Below are 26,806 nucleotides of genomic sequence, written 5' to 3' on the forward strand. Positions count from 1 at the left end.
GAATGACTGACTTCTCCCAATTTATATTGACACCCGACAACCGTCCGTAGTCCAGCAGTTCTTGTGTCAAAGGGGAGAGGTTGACCTGAGGATCAGAGACATATAGCGTAACATCATCTGCATATAGCGATATGGTCAGCGCACTTGACGAGAAGCCAATGCCCCTGGCCGCATGATGTTGTCTAATGCGGGCAGCCAAAGGTTCTGTGGCGATGGCAAAAAGCAGAGGCGACAGGGGGCAACCCTGTCTCGTGCCTCTCCGAATGGCAAATGGCTCAGAGATCAACCCATTGACCCTTACCCTAGCAGTAATGTCGGTATAAAGCAGTCTGATGTATCTGATAAAGGCCTCACTTACCCCCATGCGCTGCAGCAGAGGGAACAGGAACCCCCACTCCAGGGAGTCAAACGCTTTGGTGGCGTCCAGCAGCACAGCCGCAGCCTTAACATGTGGGGCCAAATAGTGCAGTACACCGAAGAGGGTGCGGAGGTTATGGGACGTCGATCGGCCCGGTATAAAGCCCGACTGATCCGGGCGGATCATCAGGGGTAACACCGGCTGTAGACGAGTTGCAAGCATTTTCGCAAAGATCTTAGCGTCAGTGTTGATTAATGATAATGGCCTGTAGGAGTCGCATTGCTGGACATCCTTATCTGGTTTCAGGAGGGTTATGATGACAGCCTCCCGCATGGAGTCTGGGAGCATACCCGACTCGACCGCCTCTGCATATACTGCCAGCAGGCGGGGGGCCAGGAGATCTGCATATTCCTTGTAGAACTGCGCCGGGAGGCCGTCGGGCCCCGGCGCCTTACCGGCTGCTAATGATCCAATGGCCTCCCGCACATCGTCTGCCTCAAATGGTCGATCGAAGTAACCTTTCTGGTGTGCATTAAACCATATAAGCTGTATAGTATCAAAATAGTCAGACAGCTCCGCCTGAGGGTGGGCTGCCCGAGACCTGTACAAATCCCGGTAAAAAGTCCGGAAGGTATCTAGTATTTCCAGGGGGGTATATACTGTATCACCTCCCCCAGTCATCACTGCGGAGACAAATGTAGAGGGCCGCTGTGAGCGCAGCAGGAGGGCAAGCGTCCTGCCCGGGCGGTCCCCCTCCCCATAACGGCGGGCCACCGCATGTTTAGTCAGGAATTTGAGCTCCCTGTCGGCCTCCGTTTGATATGCAGTGAGCGTGGCGCGAGTGGCCGCCAACGTGGCAGCCGAGGGGTCCGAGCAGTACTGCACCTCCAATGAGTGCAGACGATCTTCTAATTTACCGAGCGCATCCCTTATGGTCTTTAGGACTTTGGCCTGTCCCGCAATGCAGTGGCCCCTTATCACCACCTTAAATGCGTCCCACAGGGTGCCCAACGACGTCACGGAACCCTCATTGTGCTCAAAGTAGTCAAGTATGTGTTGATGGATATCCTCCCGAAACACCGGGTCCGACAGGGCCTGTGACGGCAGGCGCCACGTGAAGGGCGTGATGTATGGCTTGGGGACATGCAGAGTTAGCTCAAAAGGGATGTGGTCTGAGAGAGTACGCGCCTTGTGAGCGACTGCAGACACCCACGCATGGACCTGCGGGGTCAAGAGCCAGAAGTCCAAGCGGGACCAGGCTCCTTTGTGCGGGGTGAAGCAAGTGCCTTCCCTAACCGCGGGATGCAATACCCGCCACGAGTCCAATAGATTATAATCAGCCATTAGGCCGCGTATAAGACTTGCAGCTTGCGGGTGATGCGTGCGAGCAGCCCCCTCCCTATCCAGGTCCAGCGACAGCACGGCATTGAAATCTCCTCCCCACACGCAATCCCCTCCACCCAGTGATTGTGCCAAGTGCCAGACGTGACGGAAAAACCCAGGGTCATCCGAGTTGGGGCCATATGTATTAACTAACGTCAGCGGCATGTGAAATAGTTTCCCGCTCAGTATGATGTAGCGCCCCTCTGTGTCAGCATTTACCTTAAACGTTTGCAAAGGAAGGCCTTTTCGGATAAGAATGGCCACTCCCCGGGAATAGCTGGAGCAGCCGGAGGTGTGTATCTCGCCCCATCTAGCACCTCGTAGCTTGTCCCCGGCGCCTCGAGGCAAATGAGTTTCCTGCAGGAAACATATGTCAATGTGGTGTCGTGACAGATATGCATGAGTCAAGCGTATCTTGCGGTGGTCGTTAAGACTGCGGATATTCCATGTAAGGCAGCGCAACTCGGTCAGGGAGGCTTACATGTGTGTGTCCCATACAGTGGCAAGGATATCAATGTCCCATGGACCAGGGGCCACCGGGGATCCCCCCGCCGCCCGGTCCCCGGGATCAACAACCATATACAGTCAGCCTGCTGCAAGGTCGCGTCGCCATTTCGTGGTGCATGAAGAAACCGCAGTGAGAGAGCAACAATCAACAATAACCAGAACCCCCCACCACCCACTCCAACCCCCCAAACAGGTTGAGATACAGTCCCCCTCCCACCTCCCCACCCAACAAGAACTGTCATGTAACAATATCTCGTGAATCATCCCACAGGGCGTGGGGTCACCGGCTCACACCCCCGTCGAAAAGCGATAGGGTGGCCGAACATTGCTGCCTTATGTAAATACAGTAAAATTAGCCACAGCGCAAGGCGGCCCAACATTCCTCCCCCCGCAGCGCTCCGTAGGGTATCAGCGATGCGGGCCGTGGCAAGTCGAACCAGTTCTCACAGGTCCGGGACATATCCCACGGCCCCGACGGGCCCCATGGACCCTCATCCGCGGATACAGGCCGTGTACCTGACAGTCACGGTGTCCAGCGTCTCTGCACTTCTCAGAGTGATAGCGCGCAGTGTCATTCAGTGTCGCTCAACTGGCCCAGCGGAGGAGTGCCCTGCTCATCTCCTCGCTCACGTTGCGAGCGCTCTGCCTGCCTCGCAAATTTGAGCGCATCCGCTGCGGCCGTGAAGATCATTGGCTTCCCTTTGTGGTGTATCCGCAGTTTGGCCGGGTATAACATGGCATATTTAGTCCCCACCTTCTGAAATATTTTTTTAGCCGGTATAAATTCTCGCCTCGCAGCCTGTACCGCTTGCGTAAAATCCGGAAATAGGGAGATGGCCATATTTTGGAATCGGAGCTCACCTTTATCACGCGCCAACCTCAGGATGGTATCCCTGTCACGGTAGTTCAGAACCCGTGCCAGGATCGGCCGCGGCGGTGCCCCAGGCACGGGTCGCGGCCCCAGCGTGCGGTGCGCCCGCTCGACCAGGAACATGGCCGACAGGTCCGCCCCAAACAGTTCGCGGAACATTCCTTCAATAAACTGTTCCATGTTACCAATATTCGTGGATTCCGCAATGCCAATAATACGAACATTATTTCTTCGGGAACGGGCTTCCAAATCCTCATTGCGCCCTCTGATCACCTCCAGGACCTTGTCCATGCGAAGTAGCCTCTCCTGGGTGTCTCCTAGGCTCTCCTCGCAGTCGGTAATCCGCGCCTCCGCTGCAGCGATCTGCTCCTCGTGCCGGTCTACCTTATGAGATATGCCATCAAGCCGCTGGGCCATGGAGTCGAGCTTGCCATCGATTTCCTTTAGGCAGCCTTTAAGGTCGCGGAACATGCTTCTGACATCGTCCTCCGGTGTTGGGTCTAGCTGCGTTTCAGGGACCACATTCGGCGATGGCGGAACCGCCACAGCGCCGCGGGAAGCCTGCTTCTCAAAATGGAGCTTCCGTTGCTTGGTGTCAGATTTTCCCATGTCGTCTCCTAGGCCTTCCCACACCGGCACCAATGAAAAGGGACAGTCGGCACTCCGAAGGCCAAGGGCCCCAACCAGCGCCAGATCGCAGAGGTCGGGTGGTCGTCCCTCCAAGCGGCCCTCACGTGCCAACGGGGACCTCTCCAGGTAGGCCAGGCCCAGCCAGCTCTCGGCTCACCCAGGCAGCGGGTCAGCAGCAGCCATGCACCAATCGGGGACTCACCGCGGTCAGGCAGCAACCCGGAAAGTCACCCGGCCTCTCACGCTCCACGTGCCTCCAACTCGTAGCGCCGTAGACTTTCAGAGGCCTGGGCACGGATTAGCATAGGCCAGACAGCCGGAGTCGCCTCATCGCAGGTACGGATCGGGCCTCGCAGCGTCCGTTTTCCGCCGCCCTACGCCAGCAGGGGCACCGGCCCAGTCAGCAGCGCCAGGCCGCGGCCCCGCCGGCAAGGCCCAGGCAGCCAGTTCTTCAGGCCAGCACACAGCGTGCTCCAGAGTCGCCGCGAATGCCGCAGACCGCCCAGCAGGGGCCCGCCGCTTCACCTCGGGTTACAATCGCCGGGCATCCAGCGCTCAGCAGGCGTCCACGCCGGACCCAGCGCCCACCGGTCAACGGCCCTCGACCAGGGCCTCGCGTGGCAGACGTCGCCGCCCAGCGCGGCACACCCCAGCCGCCGGAGCCACGAGGGCCCGTAGCTCCGGATGTACGCAGCCGATTTCTGCCGCAGGAGCACCGCTGGAATCCTCTGCGTCAGGGCACCTCCCGCCGTAGCTTCCCTGCACGGAAAGTCCGGCAGAGGCAGGATGGGCTAACGGATTGGTTGTCCGGCCGGCAGAGCCCCGTTACACGGCGGCCATCTTGCAGCTCGGCTCGGCCACGCCCCCGATTTTCTTCCTCCCTTTGCAGCAAAACCATCTTCAAGGGCTCAGAGCTGGAATTGACACCACTTGGCAGGACAGGACCCCCAGCAGAGGAGGTCAGGGTCTGCAAATGACGTATTTGATGGCCCTGACACTTCTTAACAGGAGGCAAGCACACACAAGTCTTTGGAGAACCTTGGCAAGCAGGATACAGAAAGCAAAGTCCAGTCCTTTCTCTTCCCAAGACAGAAGCAGCAAGCAAGAGGCCAGCACAACACAGCAACAAGCAGACTGGCAGTATCCCTCCTACAGCGCCTCCAGCTCTTCTTCTTGTCAGGATCACCTCTTCGTCCAGAAGTGTTCTAGAAATGTGGGGTCATAGCTCCAATACTTATACCAGTTTCTGCCTTTGAAGCAGGCAAACTTCAAAGGAAAGTCTTTGTAATGCACAAGACCATGCCTTTCCCGACCTGGCTCCAGACACACTTTAGGGGGGTGGAGACAGCTTTGTGTGAGGAGAGGCACAGCCCTATTCAGGTGTTGGTGACCACTCCTCCCACCACTCTGGCTCAGGAAGACCCATCAGCCTGGTGACAGGCCATCAGGATTTGCAGGGCACGCCTCAGCTCCCCCTGTGTGACTGTCAAAAGTGAATGCACAAACAGCCCAACTGTCAGTCTAAACAAGAAGTGGATTCCACAAGCAGGCAGAGGCACAGAATGGTAAAGCCAGAAAATGCCCACTTTCCAAAAGTTAATTATACCGGAACAGTAGTCACCTACATACATGAATGATATAATGAACACAGTTATATAAAACGAAGGAATATAGTAATTTAAAAAACATTTGTTGTGAGAACGGTGAAGATCATGGTGCACACATGCTATTAGGTTCCTATAGTGAAATAAGAGGAAATTATGGCACACAAGGCCGGCATATCTAAAAGGTGTGACATGAACACAGCATGCCCAGATTGCACCAAGATAAAGTGACTGACCTAATATGAGCATACAACAAGCTCAATAAGGCTTAGGATAAGGCAAACATGGAGACGTGTGGATCCTGTAAAAAACAAGGATTCAATGAAGGTGGGTTTGATTAGGTTAAAAAATACGTCCTCCAAAAGGGGTGTGTACCGATAATCGGACGGTGCCATGCAGGTTGCAGTGAGTCCAGCTGCGAGATTAAAGTAAACTGCCAATGGTAGCGCTGTAGGTGTTCAAGGAGTTAGTCAATGGGAACCTGATGAGTAAAAGTTAGGGTATCAGTTCCCGGCTAGAAAAAGGCAGGAGGACAGCCATGAGTGGGAGTGCAATCAATTTCTTGTAATTAAAGTTTATTCTTACGTGTGAACCACGCAAAGTAAGGAATAAGGCACTGCCAAGAATACAGCAGGAGAAGTTGTTCAGCCGGAGGGTCAATGACCTGGAGAGAAGTGAGTAACGGTATCTCAGTAATAGGCTTGTGAACCCACGGTAGGAAATCGGGAACCAAAAGTCATGTGCATTTATCCGAAGAGAGGCCGGAGCTCTACCATGTAGTCATGGCAGGAAATACGGCGTCTGTCAGGGATGATCAACTGCATGTAATGTGATACGGCCATGTGACACAGTAACATGTGATTACTGCTACGGTGAAATGTGGCGGACATATTTGTTTTTTACAGGATCCACACGTCTGCATGTTCAGCTTATCCCAAGCGTCATTGAGCTTGTTGTATGCTCATATCAGATCAGTCACTTTATCTTGGTGTGATTTGGGCATACTGTGTTCACGTTACAATTTTTAGATATCACGGACTTGTGTGCCATAGTATCCTATTGCCAATATATTCCTATAGGCACTTAATAGAATGTGTGTACCATGATCTTTACCGTTCTCACAACAAATAGTTTTGAATTGTTATATCATTTTCCCCCTTTTTGATCCTTTCCCTCCCTTTTTCTCTCCCCCCCTTGTTTTGTTCCCTCCTTTTCTTTCAGCAGGCATCCTTCTCAGGCTAAATTTCCCTAGTCTGGATAATGATCCCATTATTGTATGGGGTATCGAAACACCGTCGACCGTAGCTCCTTGACACTCTATTGTCTATATACCTAATGTACGTTGTGCAATGTGGCTCTCCATATGCTTGTGGACTTACTGTTGATTGTATTAGGGAAACACATGACCATGCCTGAGTTCTTTGAATCTCTCATCATGATTACTGTCCCACTTCCTATGTTATTTTCTTTTCATTTTTATGACGTGAAATAAATATATATTTTTTCATATCAGAAATTCTACAACATAGTCTTTATTATATCAGTGTGTTTATTATATCATTCATGTATGTAGGGGAGCAGTGTTCCTGTATAATTAACTGTACCCCAGGTTCCTCGCAGATCACTTGGGTTCCCTTGTTCTGTGGGAAATACTCTTTCTACATGTGGCATTTTCTAACGCGAAATATAAAAAATCAATGTCACTAAAAGATAAACATATTTTTAAATTGTGAGTTCAGGTACCCCTAACTTCAAATCTCTATCTCTTCCCAATTGGAAGTTACACTTGTAAGAGAGTACAAGGCGGCTCCAATGATTGCCTATGAGAGAGAGAGTCCTTGCAATAGTTGAAAACTAAATTAGCTGTATTTCTCTATTGGGGCATGTAAAATGCACAAGTACATGTCCTTCCTTTCACATGCACTACACCCTGCCCATAGGCCTACCTTAGGGGTGCCTTACCTGTAGAAAAAGGCAAGGTTTGGGCCTGGCAAGTGGGTGCACTTGCCAGTTCGACCTGGCAGTTTAAGACGGCATTCACACTGCAGTGGAAGGTCTGAGACATGGTTGCAGGGCTACTCATGTGGGTGGCACAATCCGTGCTGCAGGCCCACTAGTGACATGTTAATTTCAGACCCTGGGCACACACACTGTACTTTACTAGGGTTTTACCTTAAATACGGATATGCCAATCATGGTTAACCAATTACAGTAACAATTTACACAGACGGAGCACTTCCACATTATCACTGAACAGCAGTGGTCAAGTGCCCGGTGTTGTGTTCTAAAACCTGCAAAGACAAAATGCAGCACATAGTCAAAAACAGGAGGTGAGAAGCTAAAAAGACAAGTGAATAACACACCAAAGATGCCAGGTCTAATAGAAACAAAAAAAATCTGATACATAAAAATGTAAAACAAATTCCCATCAGAAGAACAAGGTACTTACTTACCTTTGGTAATGCTCTTTCTGTTGGATACTCTAGCCGATAACAGATTACTCACTGCTCTCCAGCGTCCTCTTTGTGTGGATGGTCTCTGTTTTTTGCTATCTGAAATAGTCCTACATTTGAGGTCTGCACATTTTTACCCTCAGTTCTATGTTTCCCATTTGAGGGTGCAGAAAGTATCCAGAAAAAACAAGCATTTACAATGCAATGGTCTCGGCATTGTTAAAGTTAGAGCTATTGGCATTGCTCATGACATTATTTTTGTTTGTTTTTGTTTTTAAAACATTTAAAGAAACGACATTGTTATTTACAATGTCAATAGCTTAACCTCTTCGAGGCCCGTGACGAGCTGGACTCGCCATGGGCCGCGGTGGCGCTGTGCCCATGACGAGTCCAGCTCGTCACAAACCCCGCCCGCTAATGTAACGGCCGGCACAGGGCGGGGAAAGGGGCGGGCACCGAAGGGGTTAATCTCTCTCAAATGCGAGACCTATTGCATTTGCACCCACACACAGAGCCACCCACACAGAGGAAGGAAAATGTGTAACTAACTAAAGGTACCCAGCTTAAGTGTAAGGGAAGCAAGTAGCTTATGTGGAGGATGCAAAAAAGTCAATTGAGGAGAACATCGGCTGAGAGGGGCGGGGGTCAGTTGCGTGATATGCGTGGTTCTACTATGTTTGAACCAGTTCAGGGCTTTAAGTGGGATGAAAAACACAAAGGGGCGTGGCCGATGTAATTAAGGGCGTGGCTTAGAAATAAGTAAACTGAAAATCTGTGCTTAGCACAGTGTGCAGCCCAACTGGTATTTTGATGCTTCTGTTATCGCACCCAAATATACAATACAAGTAACAAGCCATGACTTATTGGTTTTGCAAATGGTTGTTTGATACATAGATAAGATAAATAAGCAACAACCATGGCTACGTTGTAGAGCATATTGAAAATGCGTCCGTTCTGAAAAAATGAGACTGTAAAAGAACTATAAGAAGTTACATCTAAAGCAGCTTAGGGTCGTACTGCTGCAGAGTTAATATTTATTTTTTTCAACCTGAGGATAAGGGCAAAAACGGACAGCCCGATAGCGACCCGTCTAAGCACCTGCTGTTAGCACCGACTGGACCCGGCCCACTTAAAGCCCCGGATCCAATGTACCTCTCCACCGCCCCGCCCAGAACATACCCCCAAATATAAGAACGCTCATCTACCGCTCCCAATGTTTACCATAATGACAGACGACACTGTGACACTTACTCCCCAGCCCTTTGGCTTGGCTCAGCAGGGCCTCCTGGTCATCGGGGTCTCCCAGCCGCTGAGGGTCTCCGCTCCCCTCCTGCTCGGGCTGCTGCCGCCGCTGCTCAGGAATGTCTACCCCACTATTAGACTCTACTTGACCCTGACTTTGGGCAGGGTGCTCCTCCGCTTCCAGACCGAGCCAGCTGCCCAGACCCCGCAGCATCCTTGCGGTTTGTGAGCGCCGTGCACGCTCCTGTTGCTGGGTCTTGTTGTGGTTGTTATTGTTGGTTTCACTTCCTCATTCACAAGCTCTCTGTGTATATGACGTGACAGCCGGATTCAGGAAGTCACTAGGAAGTGAACAGTGCAGTAAACAAAGAAGAAGGACACGCGTTGAAGCGAACCGCTCTGCGTCCATATGTCTATGTAATCTGGTGGCGACCATCTTAGAAAGACAAAGTTCAATAGCCTACAATGACTTTCAAAGAAGATCCAACCTTAATACTATTTTTTTTTTTTTAACTTTAAACAGCTCTCTTCTTGTTATGACTGCTAATTTTAAACTGTGATTTACAAATAGAAGAAATGTGATTACGCTTCGTAGAAGCATAGACAGGTCTCATTCAGCCTGAGAAATTAATATCTCGCTGCATTTTATTTTTAAATAAAGCATTGCAGCACTTATCATGAGCACCGGTTACGACACATTCAGGGACGGGGAGATTAAGTGATTTGCACAGGATAAGGCCCGAACCTTGGTTTCCAGCACCAGAGACGGCGATCTAGCCTTCAGACCATGTGAGATGGAAGCGGCGTTTTCGGATTCGGGGGCGTGTTTTTCTTTCTCTCCTCTTGCCATTGGCTGGAATGTTTACATTCTAGAGGAGAGAAAGAATCGAAAAAACACGCCCACGAATACGAAAAAGACAGGGCTTGTTTGGAGAGACAAAGCTCTTCTCCAATGGCTGCCCAGCATTTAAGAGGACAGCCAATGGAGAAGAGGAGAGAAGAGGGGCGGGTTCAAGCCCCACTACTCCAAGTCATTAAATCTCGCGAGCGAGACTGCGCAAGCGCAGCCTTCGCTAGCCGAGACCTAAAAAACTGCCGTCAATCAGGGCTGGTGTTTGTGTGTGACTGCTCTTCACATCCAGGTGGAACAAAGTCAACACAGAAACCCTAAGTGCTACCTATTGACATGCAGGAATACTGCTATGAAAGATTCCAGATTCAAGCTGGTGCCAGGGGATATTCTAAAGGTGAGGCAGTTAAATAGAGTATCCACCAGAAAGAGCATTTGCTGAAGCTAACTAACCTGTTCTTTAGTGATATTAGACAATCACTTCCCCCAAAAATGCTTTGCATTCTTCAAATTTATAAGACTTAAAGATGATATTATAAACTCTCTCATGATTCCCAATCCAGTAAATACTTTTTTTTTACTACTACCATCTCCATTTAGAGAGTATTTCTGTTTCTCTTATTCTATACCCCTTTGAATATTAAAAACAATACCTTTGCTTGAAGTGTTCTACGAGCACAACATTGATGCATTGTCATACGTTTGTGATCAATTATCGTAATGTAAACAAGGGCAAACATAACTGCATTTCTAACTCGAAAATGAAAAAAACAAATAAAAAAAACTGCCCATATCTTATCTGAAGTTGTTTATTAAAGGCCTTTTATGTTTGGGACTAGGAGCCATTTGTTGCCGATGAATACATTGAACGACTAGCATGGAGAACGCCGGGTGGAGGTTCCCGAGGCGGAGCAGAAGCTTTTGATCCTTCAAGGTATGTGTTAAGGGTCTTTTTGTAGATATTAAAGTTGTTCTAACTTTGTACATGTGAATTTGATGGAATTTTGTTTTAGTCACTATTCACTGGGTTCAGTCATTGACTAGTTGGGGGGATCCCGAATTTTGATCCTTGTGTCCAGTTACTGTTTTATGATTGACAGCTAATTCAATCCATTAATTACTGAGGTATCGATGCCTGCAATGCGGTTTACTGATTAGCTTGATGAAAACCATTTAACAAGATGTAAGGTAGTTAAAATATAAATTGGTTGAATTCCAAAGAACGCTGTTCGGTTAATTTTCATTGATGAGGGTTTGAGAGACTCAAAGCATATGCACTTACAGGAAAATAACACTGACCTGGACATTCATTGTTGCTTTGTGGAACTCGCTGAAATATTCTACAGGGAAATTATTTCTTCCTTTGCTGCTTTTAATCAAGTAGGTATAACCTCCAACTGAGTATTTCTTAGGTTTCCTTTTTGAGTGATTGGTGCTTGAGTGAATGGTGTTTGGATCTAGGAATATAAGCTTCTGAATGATAGTGAGTGCAAGGCTTTCTTGTTTTGAATAGTAAAGATAATTCTTGTATGTGGGAAAACATCTCTTTTGCAACTTCCTAATCTGCACAAAATGTGTGGCGCATCTGTGTGATAGGCTTCTGGCCAGATCAGTATTTCTCCTGGCTGTCTAATTTGGCTGTTGAGAATAAGAACAGTTGCAGAAATAACATATTGACAGAGATGGCCTCCTGCGAACAACTGTAAAGAATCACTTAAGGGTCTGAATCAGCCCTCAGCATTAAGTAGTGTTCTTGCAGAATTTGAACAAACACACTTATTTAAGAACTGATTAATTGTCCCATCCAAGATAAAGGGACCAAACAAATGCGAAGAGTGGTAAGTGTGACACTGAATGAAGTAAACTATAACTTTGTAACATGCACCCACAGCAGAAAATACACTGCTACAAGATGCCTACACATGTCTCTCGGCAACCTGGGTACAGGCCCAGTTCTGATAATGTCCGTAAGATCAGTGACAAGCTGAAATGCGTCAACACAGCCACAGGCGCTTTGATGATTATCCAATAATAATCATTAAAGGATTTTTGTCAAAGAATAATGAATAAAAATAATAAGCATAAGTGCTATTGCTAACATGCATCATTGCCTAAATGGTGAACATTTCTAACCCAATACAATTTAAATTGTTTGATAGTCCTTCCTTTTTCTGATACTTTAGCTGCTAAGAAAATAAAAGCATGTTTTAATGTAAAAAAGAAAACATATAAATATTTAATCTTGTTATATTGGTTTGAAATATAAACCAGTTTCGTATACAACAAAGGTGTATGTCATTTTTCTGCCCATTATTTATTTTACTAGCATGTATGCATGCTTTCCATAAAAACAGGAAATCATGAAATTTACGAGTTAAGGTCCTACCTTTAGTCTGTGTCCCAACCCTGCTATACCAAGTCATCCTTTACTCTCACCCGTTATTAAAGAAAGGGTTAAAATGAGATATGTTTTAAACAGCTATTGATTACGTTTGTGTGTAAAATGTATAATTGTGTGAGAAAGTTGCTGAAGTGAGAGTCAACAACTTTGTTAAATGTTAGATATAGGAGTCCATAATGGTACGTTTGTTGGCCTATAATGGTGGGTGTATGATGTATCGTGGCTGGTGGTTTGGCATATGATGGGTCTAAGGGGATGTATGAAAGTGGTTATAAGGTAATTTCACTGTGGGTATATGTCCATATGCTGATGTGTGCAGGTGTATGAATGCGGGGGGGAGCGACCCTTGACCTTGCCAGGTAGGTCGCTCCCCCCCGCTGCAGCTCCACCAGCGCTTGTGTGCTCCTGTTCCTGGTATCCGCTGTGCCTAGTTTTGCTTCTGTTTCCTGTGTGCCCATTCTTCTCCCTCTGTCTCACTGTGTGCCCATTTAACTCTGTCTCATTGTGTGCCCATTTTTTCTTCTGTGCCCTTCTCGCTCGCAGTTTCCCGCCGCTGCTGCCACTGCGGCCCACGCCCATTCGCCGACCCCTGCCACCCGTCTCCCGCGTCCCAGCTGCTCCTCCATCCCACCTCCCCTTAAATGGCGACCGCTGCTCGGTAAGGCGAGCGACCCTTGACCTTGCCAAGTAGGTCGCGCCCACCCCCCCGCTGCAGCTCCACCAGCGCTTGTGTGCCCCTGTGCCCGGTATCCGCTGTGCCTAGTTTTGCTTCTGTTTCCTGTGTGCCCATTCTTCTCCCTCTGTCTCACTGTGTGCCCATTTAACTCTGTCTCATTGTGTGCTCATTTTTTCTTCTGTGCCCTTCTCGCTCGCAGTTTCCCGCCGCTGCTGCCCCGGCGGCCGCCCCCCCCCCGTGCCCATTCGCTGACCCCTGCCACCTGCCTCCCAGCTGCTCCTCCCTCCCACCTCCCCTTAAATGGCGCCCGCTGCGTGGTGAGGAGAGCGACCCTTGACCTTGCCAGGTAGGTCACTCCCCCCTCCCCCCCCTGCTGCAGCTCCACCAGCGCTTGTGTGCCCCTGTGCCCGGTATCCGCTGTGGCCAGTTTTGCTTCTGTTTTCTGTGTGCCCATTCTTCTCCCTCTCACTGTGTGACCATTTAGCTCTGTCTCAGTGTGCCCTTTTTTCTTTTGTGCCCTTCTCGCTCGCAGTTTCCCGCCGCTGCTGCCCCGCCCCCGCGCCCATTCGCTGACCCCTGCCACCCGCCTCCTGCCTCCCAGCTGCTCCTCCCTCCCACCTCCCCTTTAATGGTGGCCGCTGGCGCGCCTAAGGCAAACCCGTCTGCGCCTGGACCGCGCCTAGCGCCAGAGCCCCTGGCCCCCGCACCAGCCATGAAGACCGCCTCCGATACGACGCCAGCACCCTCCTCGCTCTCAACGCAGGACAAACCCCCACCTGCTGCAGGGCAACCCCGAAGCGCACCCACGGTCCCTTCGCCTGCCAGAACTGCAGCTTCTCCTGCATCGAAGACGCTGAGATACCCACCACAACAAAACACAACCAGCTCCGATGCATCCTGATTAACACCCGCTACGCACGCAAACGCGCCGTTGAGCTTTGGGACCTACTCGACACCGCATCTCCAGACGTCGCCTTCCTGACCGAGACCTGGTTGAACGAAGCTTCCTCCCAGACATCGCAGTAGCCATCACCGACGGATACAAGATCGCCCGCAGAGACCGCACCAACGGAGTCGGAGGATGAATTGCCATCGTCCACAAGAAGACCATCAGGGTCTCAAAAAACACCGACGACACTCTCAGCACTGCCAAACACATGCACTTCCAGATCCACACGGACCCCAAGACCACCCTAAGAGGCACCCTTGTCTACAGACCACCCGGACCCCGACCACAATTCTGCGACACCATCGCCGACTTCATCAGCACGCACGCACTGACCTCCACCGACTACATCCTCCTCGGAGATCTGAACGTCCATCTGGAGAACAACAACGACAGCAACTCCTCCACCCTGATAGACAACCTCGCCAACCTCGGACTGGAACAGCTCGTCACGACGCCGACCCACCTCGCCGGACACATGCTCGATGCCATCTCATCCTCCAGCCCAAACGTCTCCTTCAGCCACGTCTCCGAACCCACCTGGACCGACCACCACTGCATCCACTTCACCTTCCGGAAACCAGTCGCACATCACCGCACCCTACAGATCCCCCATCGCTGCTGGGGCAAAATCACCGAAGTAGAACTACAGACAAACCTCGCACTCAACCCACCGACCATCCCCTCCAACTTCGACGATGGCGCACACACCTTCAGACGATGGATGGACGACTGCGCCAACACCTTAGCCCCACTGAAAAAACAATTCCTCAAAGACCCCAGCAAGAGAGCCAACTGGTTCACCCCAGAACTCCTAGCGTCAAAGCGCACCTGCCGGAAGTTAGATAACATATGGCACAGCGAGAAGTCGCTTGGCAGCCGCGCAGCCCACAAAGACGCCATCCGCAACCAACAGCACCACCTCATCAGGACCGCCATGAGGACCTCCTTCAAAGACAGCCTCTACAACAACGCACACAACAGCAAGGAGCTCTTCAACGTTGTGAAGGAACTCTTCAACCCCAGCTCCAACGCCAACGACATCCCGCCGTCGCAAGCCCTGTGCGACTCCTTCGCCACCTTCTTCCACCGCAAGATCCCCGACATCCACGATACCTTCAACCCCCGGATGACCCCTACAGGCCCCAACACGCAGGAACCACCACACCCCACCGACTACGACCCCCTGACAACCTGGGCCAACATGAGCATCGAAGACACAATCAAGACCATGGGCACAATCCACTCCGGCTCACCGTCTGACCCTTTTCCACACCACATCTTCAACAAAGCCGGCAGCTCCATCGCACCCCACCTACGCAACATCATCAACCTCTCCTTCGAGACCGCGACCTTCCCTGAGAGCTGGAAACACGCCGAGATCAACGCCCTACTGAAGAAACCCAAGGCAGACCCGAGCGAACTGAAAAACTTCCTGCCCATCTCCCTGCTTCCGTTCCCAGCCAAGGTCATCGAGAAGATAGTCAACATCCAGCTCACCCGCTGCCTCGATGACAACAGCATCCTGGACCCCTCCCAGTCCAGTTTCTGCAGCAACCACAGCACCGAGACCGCCCTCATCGCCGCCACAGACGACATCAGGATCCTGTTGGACAACGGCGACGGTGGCCCTCATTCTTCTGGACCTCTCCGCCGCCTTCGACACCGTCTGCCACCGCATACTACGCACACGACTCCACGACGCAGGGATCCGAGACAAGGCCCTGGACTGGACCTCCTCCTTCCTCTCCGGCAGAACCCAGAGAGTCCGCCTCCCCCCGTTCCGATCCAAAGCCTCCGAGATCATCTGTGGCGTCCCGCAGGGATCCTCCCTCAGCCTGACACTGTTCAACGTCTACATGGCGCCTCGCGCACGCATCGCCCGAAAGCTCGACCTCAACATAATCTCCTATGCCAACAACACGCAACTGATCTTCTCCCTCACCAAGTACCCCCTCACCCCCAAGTCCAACCTCCACCAGGGAATGAAGGCCGTCACAGAATGGATGGAGCATAGCCGCCTCAAAGTGAACACAGACAAGACGGAGATCCTCATCCTTGGACCCAACCCCTCAGCATGGGACGACTCCTGGTGGCCCGCATCGCTGGGGACACCCCCCGCACCCACCAACCACGCACACAACCTGGGAGTCATCCTCGACTCGAAACTCACCATGACCAAACAAGTAAACGCTGTCTCCTCCACCTGCTTCAACACCTTCCGTATGCTCCGCAAGATCTACAGATAGATCCCGACAGACACAAGGAAAATAGTCACCCAGTCCCTAGTCAGCAGCAGACTTGACTACGGAAACACCCTCTACGGCGGAGCCCCGACCAAGCTCATCAACAGACTGCAAAGAATCCAGAATGCCTCTGCACGCCTGATCCTCGACGTCCCGCGCCGCTACCACATCACCCCCCCCCCCCCACCTGAGGAACCTGCACTGGCTCCCTATCGACAAAAGAATCTCCTTCAAGCTCCTGATCCACGCACACAAGGCACTCCACAAGACCGGCCCAGCCGATCTCAACAGCCGACTCTCCTTCTACGTACCCAACAGGAAACTCCGCTCCGCAGACCTCTCCCTGGCTACCGTCCCACGCATCCGTAAAACCACAGCCGGAGGCAAATCCTTCTCCTACTGCGCCGCCAAGACCTGGAACACCCTCCCCTTCATCCTACGACAAACTGAAGACCTTCTAACCTTCAGGAGACACCTCAAGACCTGGCTGTTCGACCAGTAGCAATAGCACCCCCTCTTCCCCTCCCTTCAGCGCCTTGAAACCCTTGCGGGTATGTAGTGCGCTTTACAAATTAACTGATTGATTGATAACTGATTGATTGGCTATATAGTTGTCTCATGGTGATAGCATGTGACCTTATACTAGTGGTTATATGAACATGTAATGGTGGGTGCGCGGCCATATGTTGCTGTTTGATGATCAGTTGATTCACTAATGAGGTGACTGAGTTGATATATTGTGATTGGTTTGTTGCTATATGTTTGTTGGTATGCTAGTGTAGCATATAATTAAATGATGTATAGTGTGCAGAGCGTTCTTTTGGATTTGAAAAGATGATAGAAGTTGTGATGAGTGCATCCTGAGCGGTGGATGTTAGTCGGTTTAGAATGGCATGGTTGGAACACAAGGTGAATGTAAGATCTTAGCTCATCAATTTCATTACCTTAACTTTTCAACTTTAGTGTGGTTTGTTATATGTCGGTTGTGTGGGTGTTTGATGGTGGTTATATTGGAGTATGATATTGGGTGTTTTGGCATGTGATGTTGGTTGTATGTATGCTGGCGAGTGGCATAGGTCCATGATCACTGGTGGTTTGTTGTATGAGGGTGGATGTGTAGGTTCCGACGAGCCACGAGAAGGTACTTCGTTTGGTGAACGCGCTCCTTCCAGCATATGACTGTGTACCAGCTAGTCGCGATCCGCAGTCCGAGGAGGCAAGGCGAGGTGTGCAGCATACGGCGGCGGTTGATTTTCTGCAGAGGAGGAGGAGTGGCACGGGAGCCGCGACCTGCGAACTGCTGAAGCTGCTGAAGCCACGGACGTGTGGGAGCGCAGGAGCGGGGATCGGCGGCAGGTGCCGGTGCCGTGAGAGGTGAGCTGAGGTGAGTGGAGCCGGCGCGGCAGCCTACACCCTCTGCTCTTACATCTGCTCCTGCTCACGTCCCGGCTCCCCCTTATTCCCTCCCGGCTCCCCTCCCAGTCGAGGCACATTCAGCGCCAGAGTGTTGACAGCTTTTGGCCTTGGTTCCCGGGTGCAGCGTACTCCAGCCGCCGCTGTTACCACCATCGCCGCACACTCGTGGTCTGGGGTTTGAGGCCGTGCTGGAATCACCATCACCTGAGCCCGCAGCCTGTTTCGGCAGCTTTAGCCGGGTTTCGTTTGGCTCGGGTGTTTTGGGTGTTCCAGGGGCCGAGGAGCGTTTCAGCCAGGACCACACAGGCAGGGCGTCCCAGAACCTAGGGCTCAGGCGAAGGAAGGGAAGAGATCCATCCATCCATCCAAGTTGCCTACTTCGATTTTTTTTGTCTCCGTTAAAAGGGTGAACCCAAGAGACGGCCCGCAATTGGCACAGAAAGGAAAATAAAATAAAATAATCTGTGGCTAGTGCAAGTGCAAGGCTTGGAAACATCAAACATTATAGACAAAGGGCCATTTATAGAGACCATCTACAGAGAAATAGGTGTTTATAGGAGCCTATAGGAGCCCACAGGAGCACACAGGTTCCGGTACTAGAAAAACAAAAAGGGACACAACAACAACAGAATGAGATCTGGAACGAATCGACAAACCGTCCCAAGCAAAAAACAGAAAAAACAGGAAAAAAAACCAACACAAAAACTGTATGGTCCCCCAAAGAGGTCTCTTTTTTTATTATCTAAAGGCGAGACTGTGGGAACAAGAGAGAGGATAGACTTGGGAGGTTTGGTCCCAATAACTGACAATTCCAGCCCAACCCCTGGAAAACAGCAGCAAAAAATTAATAAATTCTTTTTTTTAAAAGACCCTGTTTCTGTAATTTTGCAACAACAAAGGAGGCCTTAAATCTTCCGAGCCCAATCCGGCCTGACAAGATAAAACCAACAGCCCTGTCAGATACATCTTTTCAGGAAAACCAGCCTAAGGACTTATTTCACCACGAAAGTACAATCATACCAACCGTTTCAAGTGCCCACATAGAGAAAACCAATCCTCGAGGAAAAAATATGGAGACTGTACAGGTCCAAGTCCACAAATCAATTGGGCCACTTAATAACTCTGAACTCACAATGGGTACGGTCAACAAAACCCCAAGGCCATTAAGTACACAAGACACAAAGGGCACATATAAAACCCCACCACACTTATTGACATTATTGGGACAGAAGTCGCTTGAAAACATTTTTGTCGAATCAGGATAAATAAACAACAAAAGTAACAAAGATCAAGGCAAGTTAAGTAATGAAGTGGGAGCACAAGGCGGCCCGACAACTCAGAGACAAGAAGGGGAGGACGCCAGGGCAAACTCCCTTCTAGAATTAAGCGTCTTAAAACCAATTGAAACAACTAACACAAAAACAAAGAGGGCTCTTCAATTAGGGCAAACCATAACATCACTTCCAACTTCAAAGGAGGATAGGCTGGGGCCAGTGGCATCAACACCGCGTAATTTAGAGGTCTGCAGTAGCGTTCACAGAATCTTGATTGATGATTCCAGAAGTGACGATGGTAACGCAAACAATGACCATCAGTCGGAACCCATTTCAATCCCATTTCAATCTCATCAGCAAGTAGGATTGAACACCCGGACGATCCTCTAGGGAACGGAGGGAGCCCACAACCCAATACACATTGGGGGAACGCCCTAAGTAGCTCACTGGACCAGGCAATAAGAGCACTTAACTACCAATCCGACAAAATGGAGGTTCAAATAGACCTAATAAACATCATTGCAGCGCATATAGCAAACTTAAGCTCTAAGGCAGACACAATAATGTCTTTACTGGTTAATAAGGGAAACGCGGACAAAATCACAAACACATTACAGGAAATACAAATCAAATCCCAAACAAAGTCAAACAAAACAACTGTGAATGTGGGAGTATAATTGAAAAACTCGGCGTCCCTCCCAGATATTTTAAAAGATATCCTAGGAGTAGTAAAGTCTTCATGTGAGCCAAAGGGAAATTGGGAAAGCCCAGACAAAAACCCTAACAAAGAAGCACCAAAAGCGCCATCTCACCGAACAAAACCGAGTACCAGTAACGAAGGGGTCCGATAAGTCAACCCCCCCACAAATAAAGAGTCTGAAGAAGAAGTAATAGAAAGCCATGAGGTACAAACAAAAGAACAACCGCCCACCTCTCAATTGGAACACCAAGACAAACTAAAAAAAAGACAAAGGAAGAGAGCTAGGAAGGCACGGCCCAAAAAAAAACCAAAAAAAAAACGTAGCCTCTGAACACCTCTTCCCTATTTTCACAAAGAACTTAAGTCAAGGTCTAGAAATGAATAATGTCGCGCCGAATGTCTCTGCCAGTAGACAGGACCCATTAAACTCGGAAAGGGTGAGCTTCTCATTCGAGAATTCGATAACGGTAGAATCTTCTCATGAATTAGAATTAATAATTGTCGAGGGGTCGAAGCTGAGTAAACAACAACCTGTAGGCTCCCACAATCCCAAGAGGACAGTAAAACAAACAGCGTTTTCAAGATTACTGGCGGAAAATTCTCGAAACAAGGAACTTGTAAATGTACCAGCCCTCCAAGACACAATTGCCAACAGAGGTCAGCCTGGCCACATTACATGAGAAAAAAAAAGAGCGAGCACGAAAAATGGACAACGGGCCCTTGGTCGACAAAATAAGCAAGCAAAATAGGGAACCTAAACCCATACATCTAGGAATAGACCAGATGTCACACAAGATCACCACAAACGGAAGGGGTAGGAGCATTACCTTAAAGAGTGTTACTCATGAACCCAAGCAAATTACTCAATATACAGAACAGGGAAACGTGAAGCTAACGGAAAAGAGCAACGTTGCAACCAAGGTCAGGCAAAACTTACTACCACAAACACTCGGACCATTAGAACAAAAGATCTTGAAATGGACCAGGAAGGAAACCAAAAAAAAGAGCTGGATGAGATCGAACCAGTACTGACCTTTATTCCAGAATACGCAACAAAGGGTAGACAGGACATCCTAAATAGAGGAAATGTTATAAAATTAGCCAAGGAAATCCCGGAATTAAATGGAATAGCCTCAAAAGATATTGAAGCAGTGGAGTTCCAACAAAATAAAGCCAAACCAGACATTGAAAACTTGGTCATTACTTGAATATCAAAGGAGCTTGCAGTTAAAATGTTTGCCCATAAAGCAACATTCGAGAGCTGGGTAATAACCCTGAAGCAACATAAGCGCCCTAGATACCCCTACCCCCTCTTTAATAGCTCAGTCCATCTAAAGGAGGAGGTACCACAAAGCCCCAAGTTAAAAACGTGCCTACGTGCAGCACGGGCATCGTGCCAGGGAAAAACACCAGGACCTAATAACAATTTTAAAAAATAGACATTCAAAAGCGGGCCCCATTATAGCAACCAGGACTGGTCATGGATCCCATCGGCGTTAAGCAAAAAGAGTTCCTAGAAATGTCGCAAATGCCCCAGCTAGAGAACAAATACAAGACCTACATATGGAAGAAATAAACCCGGCAATGATTAAAATATGCTCATGGAATGTGCACGGGTTCAGTAGCACGGAGCAGGATCACGAAACCCAAACATTTTTTTGTGAACATGACATAATTCTCCTACAAGAGACCTGGAATTCGACCCACCCCGGAATTCCAGGCTTCATTGACTATCACATACTAGCAGAGAGGCAGTCTAAATACGGGCACCCACGAGGTGGCCTATCAACTTCTGTGTCGCAAAAATTTAACTGGGAATTAGAGGAACTGGACATTGGGCTAAACTGGGTTCAAGTCACAAAAATCACAACAAAGCCCCAGCACCAGCTTCTATTATTACACATCTATATCCACCCAGATCGAAAAGCAAAAAAAGAAAAAATGGGAATGCTAACCAAACTCATCAAAATCCTGCAAAAAACTAACTAAGCTCATTGATAATATCGGGAGACTTCAATTGTAACCTATTGAGTGCCGACAAGGGAAGACCCAATAGCGAGAAAAAAGTAGGAAACTGGTCCAAACAAGCTCGACTGTGTAACCCAAAATCATTGGGCCTAACAATCCTAAACAGTAAAAAAAAAAAGGTCACTCTTTGCCGGTGCCCACCTACATGAGTGGAAAGGTTAAATCTACTATAGATTTTGCAATTGTAAGTGCCAGTATAATAAACTCTATAGAGGAATACTCAATAGTTCAGCGCATAGAAAGTGACCATTTTCCCCAAATCATACGGATGATCATCGCAGTTCTCAGTGCTGAAAAATTATGCTCGCTACTGCAACATCCAAAAAAATTTAACCTCCGCAAAATAAAGTGGAGGGGAGGTGAGACAAAGAACATCCATGCCACAGCTAGTAACTTTGTGACTAAACTCGGGAGCTTAGAACACGGAGACTCCGTAAACAACTGGGAAAACTTATTAGAGGACCTGAAGGAAAAGCATTCGGTTCTGCCAGGGGCGAAAAGAGATGGAAAAGTAAATTCAGGACCATGGTTTAACTCTGAATTAAGACTTGAAAAGAGAAAAATAACCAGGGCGTTAAAGATCCAACAAAGAATGGCCGCACAGGGAAATAAATTAAACAACAACAACATTAGAAGCATGAGAACAAAATACCAGAAAAAGCTATGGATGGCGAAGGCACTATATAAAGAATCGATCTGGGAAAAACTGCTATTTACAAGCAAAAAATCAAACTCCAGAGATTTTTGGGGCATCATTAAGGAACTTAACTCAGGCGCTGTACTTCAACAGGACCCCGGAATCGGGGACAGGACCTGGGGAGATTATGTGAAGAACCTTTACCTAAAAAAGGAACCACATAGAAACGAAAATTATCGAGGTCCATTAATTAACATTGAACACGACAACTTAAAAGTCATATGCACTAGCGAAAGAACGCACGAAAACGCGAACCTCGAAAAAGACGTTTCCCACCAAGACACTCTGACTACCCGCACCCATTTAAAAAAGCTAATTCAAAAACTCAAAGCAGAGGGGGCTCCTGGACCAAACGGCCTACCAACTTCAGTATTCAAAACCAACGAGGAGTTCTGCGCCGAACACTTAACAGTGTTATTTAATCACATTTTTACAAAGGGAAACATACCCGCTTCGTGGAAAGGAAACATCATTCACCCAATTCACAAAAAAGGGGATCGAAAACACCCAGGGAATTACAGGTTGATTTCCTTAATAGACGTTGAAGCCAAGCTCTATGCTTCATGTCTCTTGGAAGAGCTGCAAGACTGGGCAAAATCCAATAACATAATCCCTAGTTTCCAAATTGGATTTAGACAAGGGATGGGGACGACCACAAGCCTGACCATCTTGGGACTGCTAATGGAGAATGCCAAAAAACAGAATCATCATCTATACGGGTTTTTCGTCGATATAAAAGCAGCTTTTGACCACGTAAGTAGAACAAGACTATGGGGAAAGTTAAGAAAATGGGGGCTGACGGATAAATTACTAAACGCAATAATCGGTCTATATAGCGACACATGGGCAAAGGTAAAACAAGGGAATGGGACCAGCCTAACAAAACAAATTGAAACCCAGGACGGTCTAAAACAAGGCTGTGTCCTAGCCCCTAGTCGTTTTAACTTATATTTAGCAGACATTGGATGCAACCTAGAAAAAATCGAGTCATGCGCCGAAACTTGGCAATGTTTCAGTCCCAATTTTGCAGTACGCAGATGATATAGTACTACTATGTAAAACTCCAATAGGTCTGCAACGCTTAATACATTTGTTATCATCTTATTTAGCACAAGAAAATTTGGAGCTGAACAAAGAAAAAACAAAAGTGCTTCGGCTAGTGGAGGGGAAGAAACTGAAATTTAAATGGTCAATCAACGACTCAGCCCTAGAAGAACAGGACTCATACAAGTATCTGGGGATGGCTCTTGGGCAGGTAATTTAAAAAAAAAAAACACTCTCTGGTACTAAAAGGGAAGGCCCAATAATTAATCTACGCGTACAGGCAATTGCAACTAAAAATGGCCGGCCCGAATTATACTTACCTGTTAAAAGTAATGGCCTCACAAATCTTACCTACTTTGTCATACGGGTTAACCACGTGGCTAGGAGGGGAGGCAAACATTTTAAATAACTTGCAAAACAAATTCTACAAAGTAGTGTTTAACCTGCCGCACTCAGCCGTGCCCGCACAAGTCCGCCTTGAATTTGGCTTACAGAACCAAAAATTCCGGTCAATGTCTATATTTGCAAAACTGTGTCATAAAATTCATTCTGCCCCAAGCGAGTCAATGGACAATATCTGCTGGGAGGAAATTAATTACCAGGAAAACCAGCCCAATACCACCTTATGGGGAGTTACCTTAGCACCTGTTTGACTACATTGGATCTACAAGAAGTATGGAAAACAAAAATAGATCAGGCGTACTTCTGTAAAGTAGCCAACGGCTCAGCAAAAAGGAATTGAAGAGAAAAAGTCTCTAACGAAACGGCGCCACGCATGGACAGTAATTAACTCCTACACCCATCAAAAACCACAGGGATATTTAGCCTCACATTATAGTCAACATTTAAAGATAGTTTTTGTAGCTTACCGAATGGGCATGCACTATTCAAAGGATTTAAGGCCTTCCTGGAAAAATCAAATCGAAAGCTCCCACTGTAGACTGTGTGGATACCAGAAGGAAACTTTGATGCATTTGTTATGTGCATGTCCAGCTTTATTAGCTTTAAGAAGAGGATATCTACGGGCTATCTTTATTACATTAAAGATCCACACTTGCCGGCAACCAGTAATAAGCTGGCTAGGAGGCACTTCCTCCATCTTGGCATGTCGCGGAATTAAATTTATGACCAAGGTAACAAAACTGCTACAAGAAATTTAACTGACAAACGGCTCCTAAGGTGTAGCACAAAGAACGGAACAAGGCAGGAAGGCTGCTGTGGCAGAAAGGACATTACTAAAACCATGCAAATGAACTTAATAAGATACTATATTGGATGAAATATGATCAGTGTTGTCTTTTTACTTAAAATAGAATATTTATTCTTTTATTGTTCTAAAATTCGTAATTTTAAAGCTGTCCGAAGATTGTAATGATTTTTATTAATTAAACAATAAAAAAAACTTGACTTGACTTGACTTGAACTTGACTTATGTTGGCATTTTGTGCCCTCTCCAGACCTTATATGCCACTCTGTCATGCCTCAGCAGCCCACTTCTCTCTGTGACCCTATCCTAACTGTAACTCATGTGTTTTCCAGGAAACATATAGCCCCTCTGTGTCCCCATCCACTCCTTTGGTTTTTGCCCTGCCTCCCTGTGTAACCCTGGTACCCTTAGAACCGTTTTGTATGTCCCCATTTCCTGTGCAACGTCTCTTTCAGTCCACATACCATTGCAGCCCCTATGCGTACTCTTGTTCTCACTGTAGCCCTTGTATTCATACCTATTCTGCCCATTTGCCCCATCTGTCGTGTAGGCACTGTGGTTGCCCCTCCATCACCTTAACTTGCGTCTGAAGCCCCTCTATGACTCCATCTCACAACCTATCTGTATGGCCCATTTTCCTTCTGCGTGCTCCCTGCAATCTCTGTGTGAGACCCTGCTCCTCCTTGTAGCCCTCTGCCATCATGCCCAGAATCCCCTTTGTGTATTCGTTAGCCCCTCTTTCAGCAACTCTGTGTGGCCTCTGCCCCCCTGTAGCCCCCTTGTGCCCCCAATCTGTAACATTGGCTAAGCCAATAGCTCGGACTTGTAACTTAAAATTCACGCTGCACCTAGTTGCTTTGCAAGAATTTTCTTTTTTTAACTGAACCGTGGATCGGTTGGGTCGGTGTTTAACCCTTCTTTCTTCTTTTCCAGACTCAATTTATTTTTAAAAATTACTCCCAAACATTTGGAGACATTGGAAAACATTTTGCCTTATGTCTGTTAATGGTAAACTGCCAGCGGAAGGGCAGAGCATGCGAGACCTGTATCCTCCCTGGACCGCCATTGTGCCCGAGTGCATATTGTAAATATTACACCCACCTTACTGAATTTTGGGATAGTGTGTGCCCCCTTGCCCTTTTCACATTGTCAAAGGATGGCTGAAGCTAAAAAAAAAAGTGTCTGCCAAGCTGTTATCCGGCTCTGCGCCCTCTGCAGAGTGCAGCATCAAGTGACCTGCTATAGGCTATGGAGGACCAGGTCAGCTGGCACCTGACCCGGCACTCTCTTCCAAATTGAGAACAGGCCACATCACTGAGTGACAGGTGACCCATACCTACTCCTCCAAGAACACACCTGGCCAGGGAGTGGGGACATAATTCACCTATTTCGCTCCCGGTCCCAGTTGGGATCACGTTGCAGTGGCAGGTGATTCTGACTCAACCCTAAACCATATTTTCTGTTGAGAACAAGGCATAGGAGCAGATGCCAATTTGGTACCTGCTCCTCACATTTATTTAAGCCACCCTCATCCTTAGGTGAGGGGTGTAGGGGTCAGCTTGCCCCAGAACCCTTTGGCTGGGTGAACGGGTGTAAGGCAGAGTCCCCCTGCACTGGTAAAATTCCCTCCCTCCTCTTTAGGCAAAGTGACGGAGTTTTAGATGGTCTCCAATGTGCTATGGAAGTGTCAATTATGTTGGGCAGCACACACCTCCACCCTTGGGCAAGGCAAAGCAGGGTTTACGTTTTATTTTCCTTTCTTACACTTTGGCAGCGTCTGCAGAAAGATGCCCTGATACAATTGTATTATTCCCTCCGACCCTTATCCAATACATGAGGACATGGTGGCATTTCAGCTTCCTGGCCCATGGACAAGGCCAGGGAGGAATTTATGTTAATAGCCCCATTACACTTAGATTAAGAAATGGGAAGATGAGCGTTGATTAGGTGTCCTTGTCCTGGCCAAGGGTTATGAGGGAGGTTGTGAGGTTTTGTTTTCTCCCTGGCCAGTCAAACCCACCTACTCAGGAATAATACAGCATCTTCACTTGGTAATACATCAAAAATCGATAAATAGGGACTCAGTCTCTGTGATTTTACCCATTTGTTTTGCTGGGGATATATAAAGTATATATAAATGACAGATGCTGGTAATGTGGCAGAAAGATTTCAAGATTATTTAACTAGCAAGCATTTACCATTTCTGCGTCATGCATGGTTACTTTGACCTGAGGGGTTGGGTGTTCTCACAGCAGTTTTGTTTCTGCAGTGAA

At 48.3% G+C, this 26,806-nt stretch overlaps 1 protein-coding gene across 1 annotated transcript in view; it reads left to right on the plus strand.

Moving 5' to 3' along the window:
- Positions 1 to 26,806, plus strand: part of EXOC5 (exocyst complex component 5) — a 200,142-nt gene that overhangs the window by 53,718 nt on the left and 119,618 nt on the right. The window contains exon 2 of the mRNA XM_085626144.1: positions 10,738 to 10,832. Coding sequence (XP_085482270.1) covers positions 10,738 to 10,832 — 95 coding nt within the window. The remainder of the gene's footprint in view (positions 1 to 10,737; positions 10,833 to 26,806) is intronic.

Source organism: Triturus cristatus, chromosome 9 (assembly GCF_964204655.1).
Source record: "Triturus cristatus chromosome 9, aTriCri1.1, whole genome shotgun sequence".
NCBI classification, from domain to species: Eukaryota; Metazoa; Chordata; class Amphibia; order Caudata; family Salamandridae; genus Triturus; species Triturus cristatus.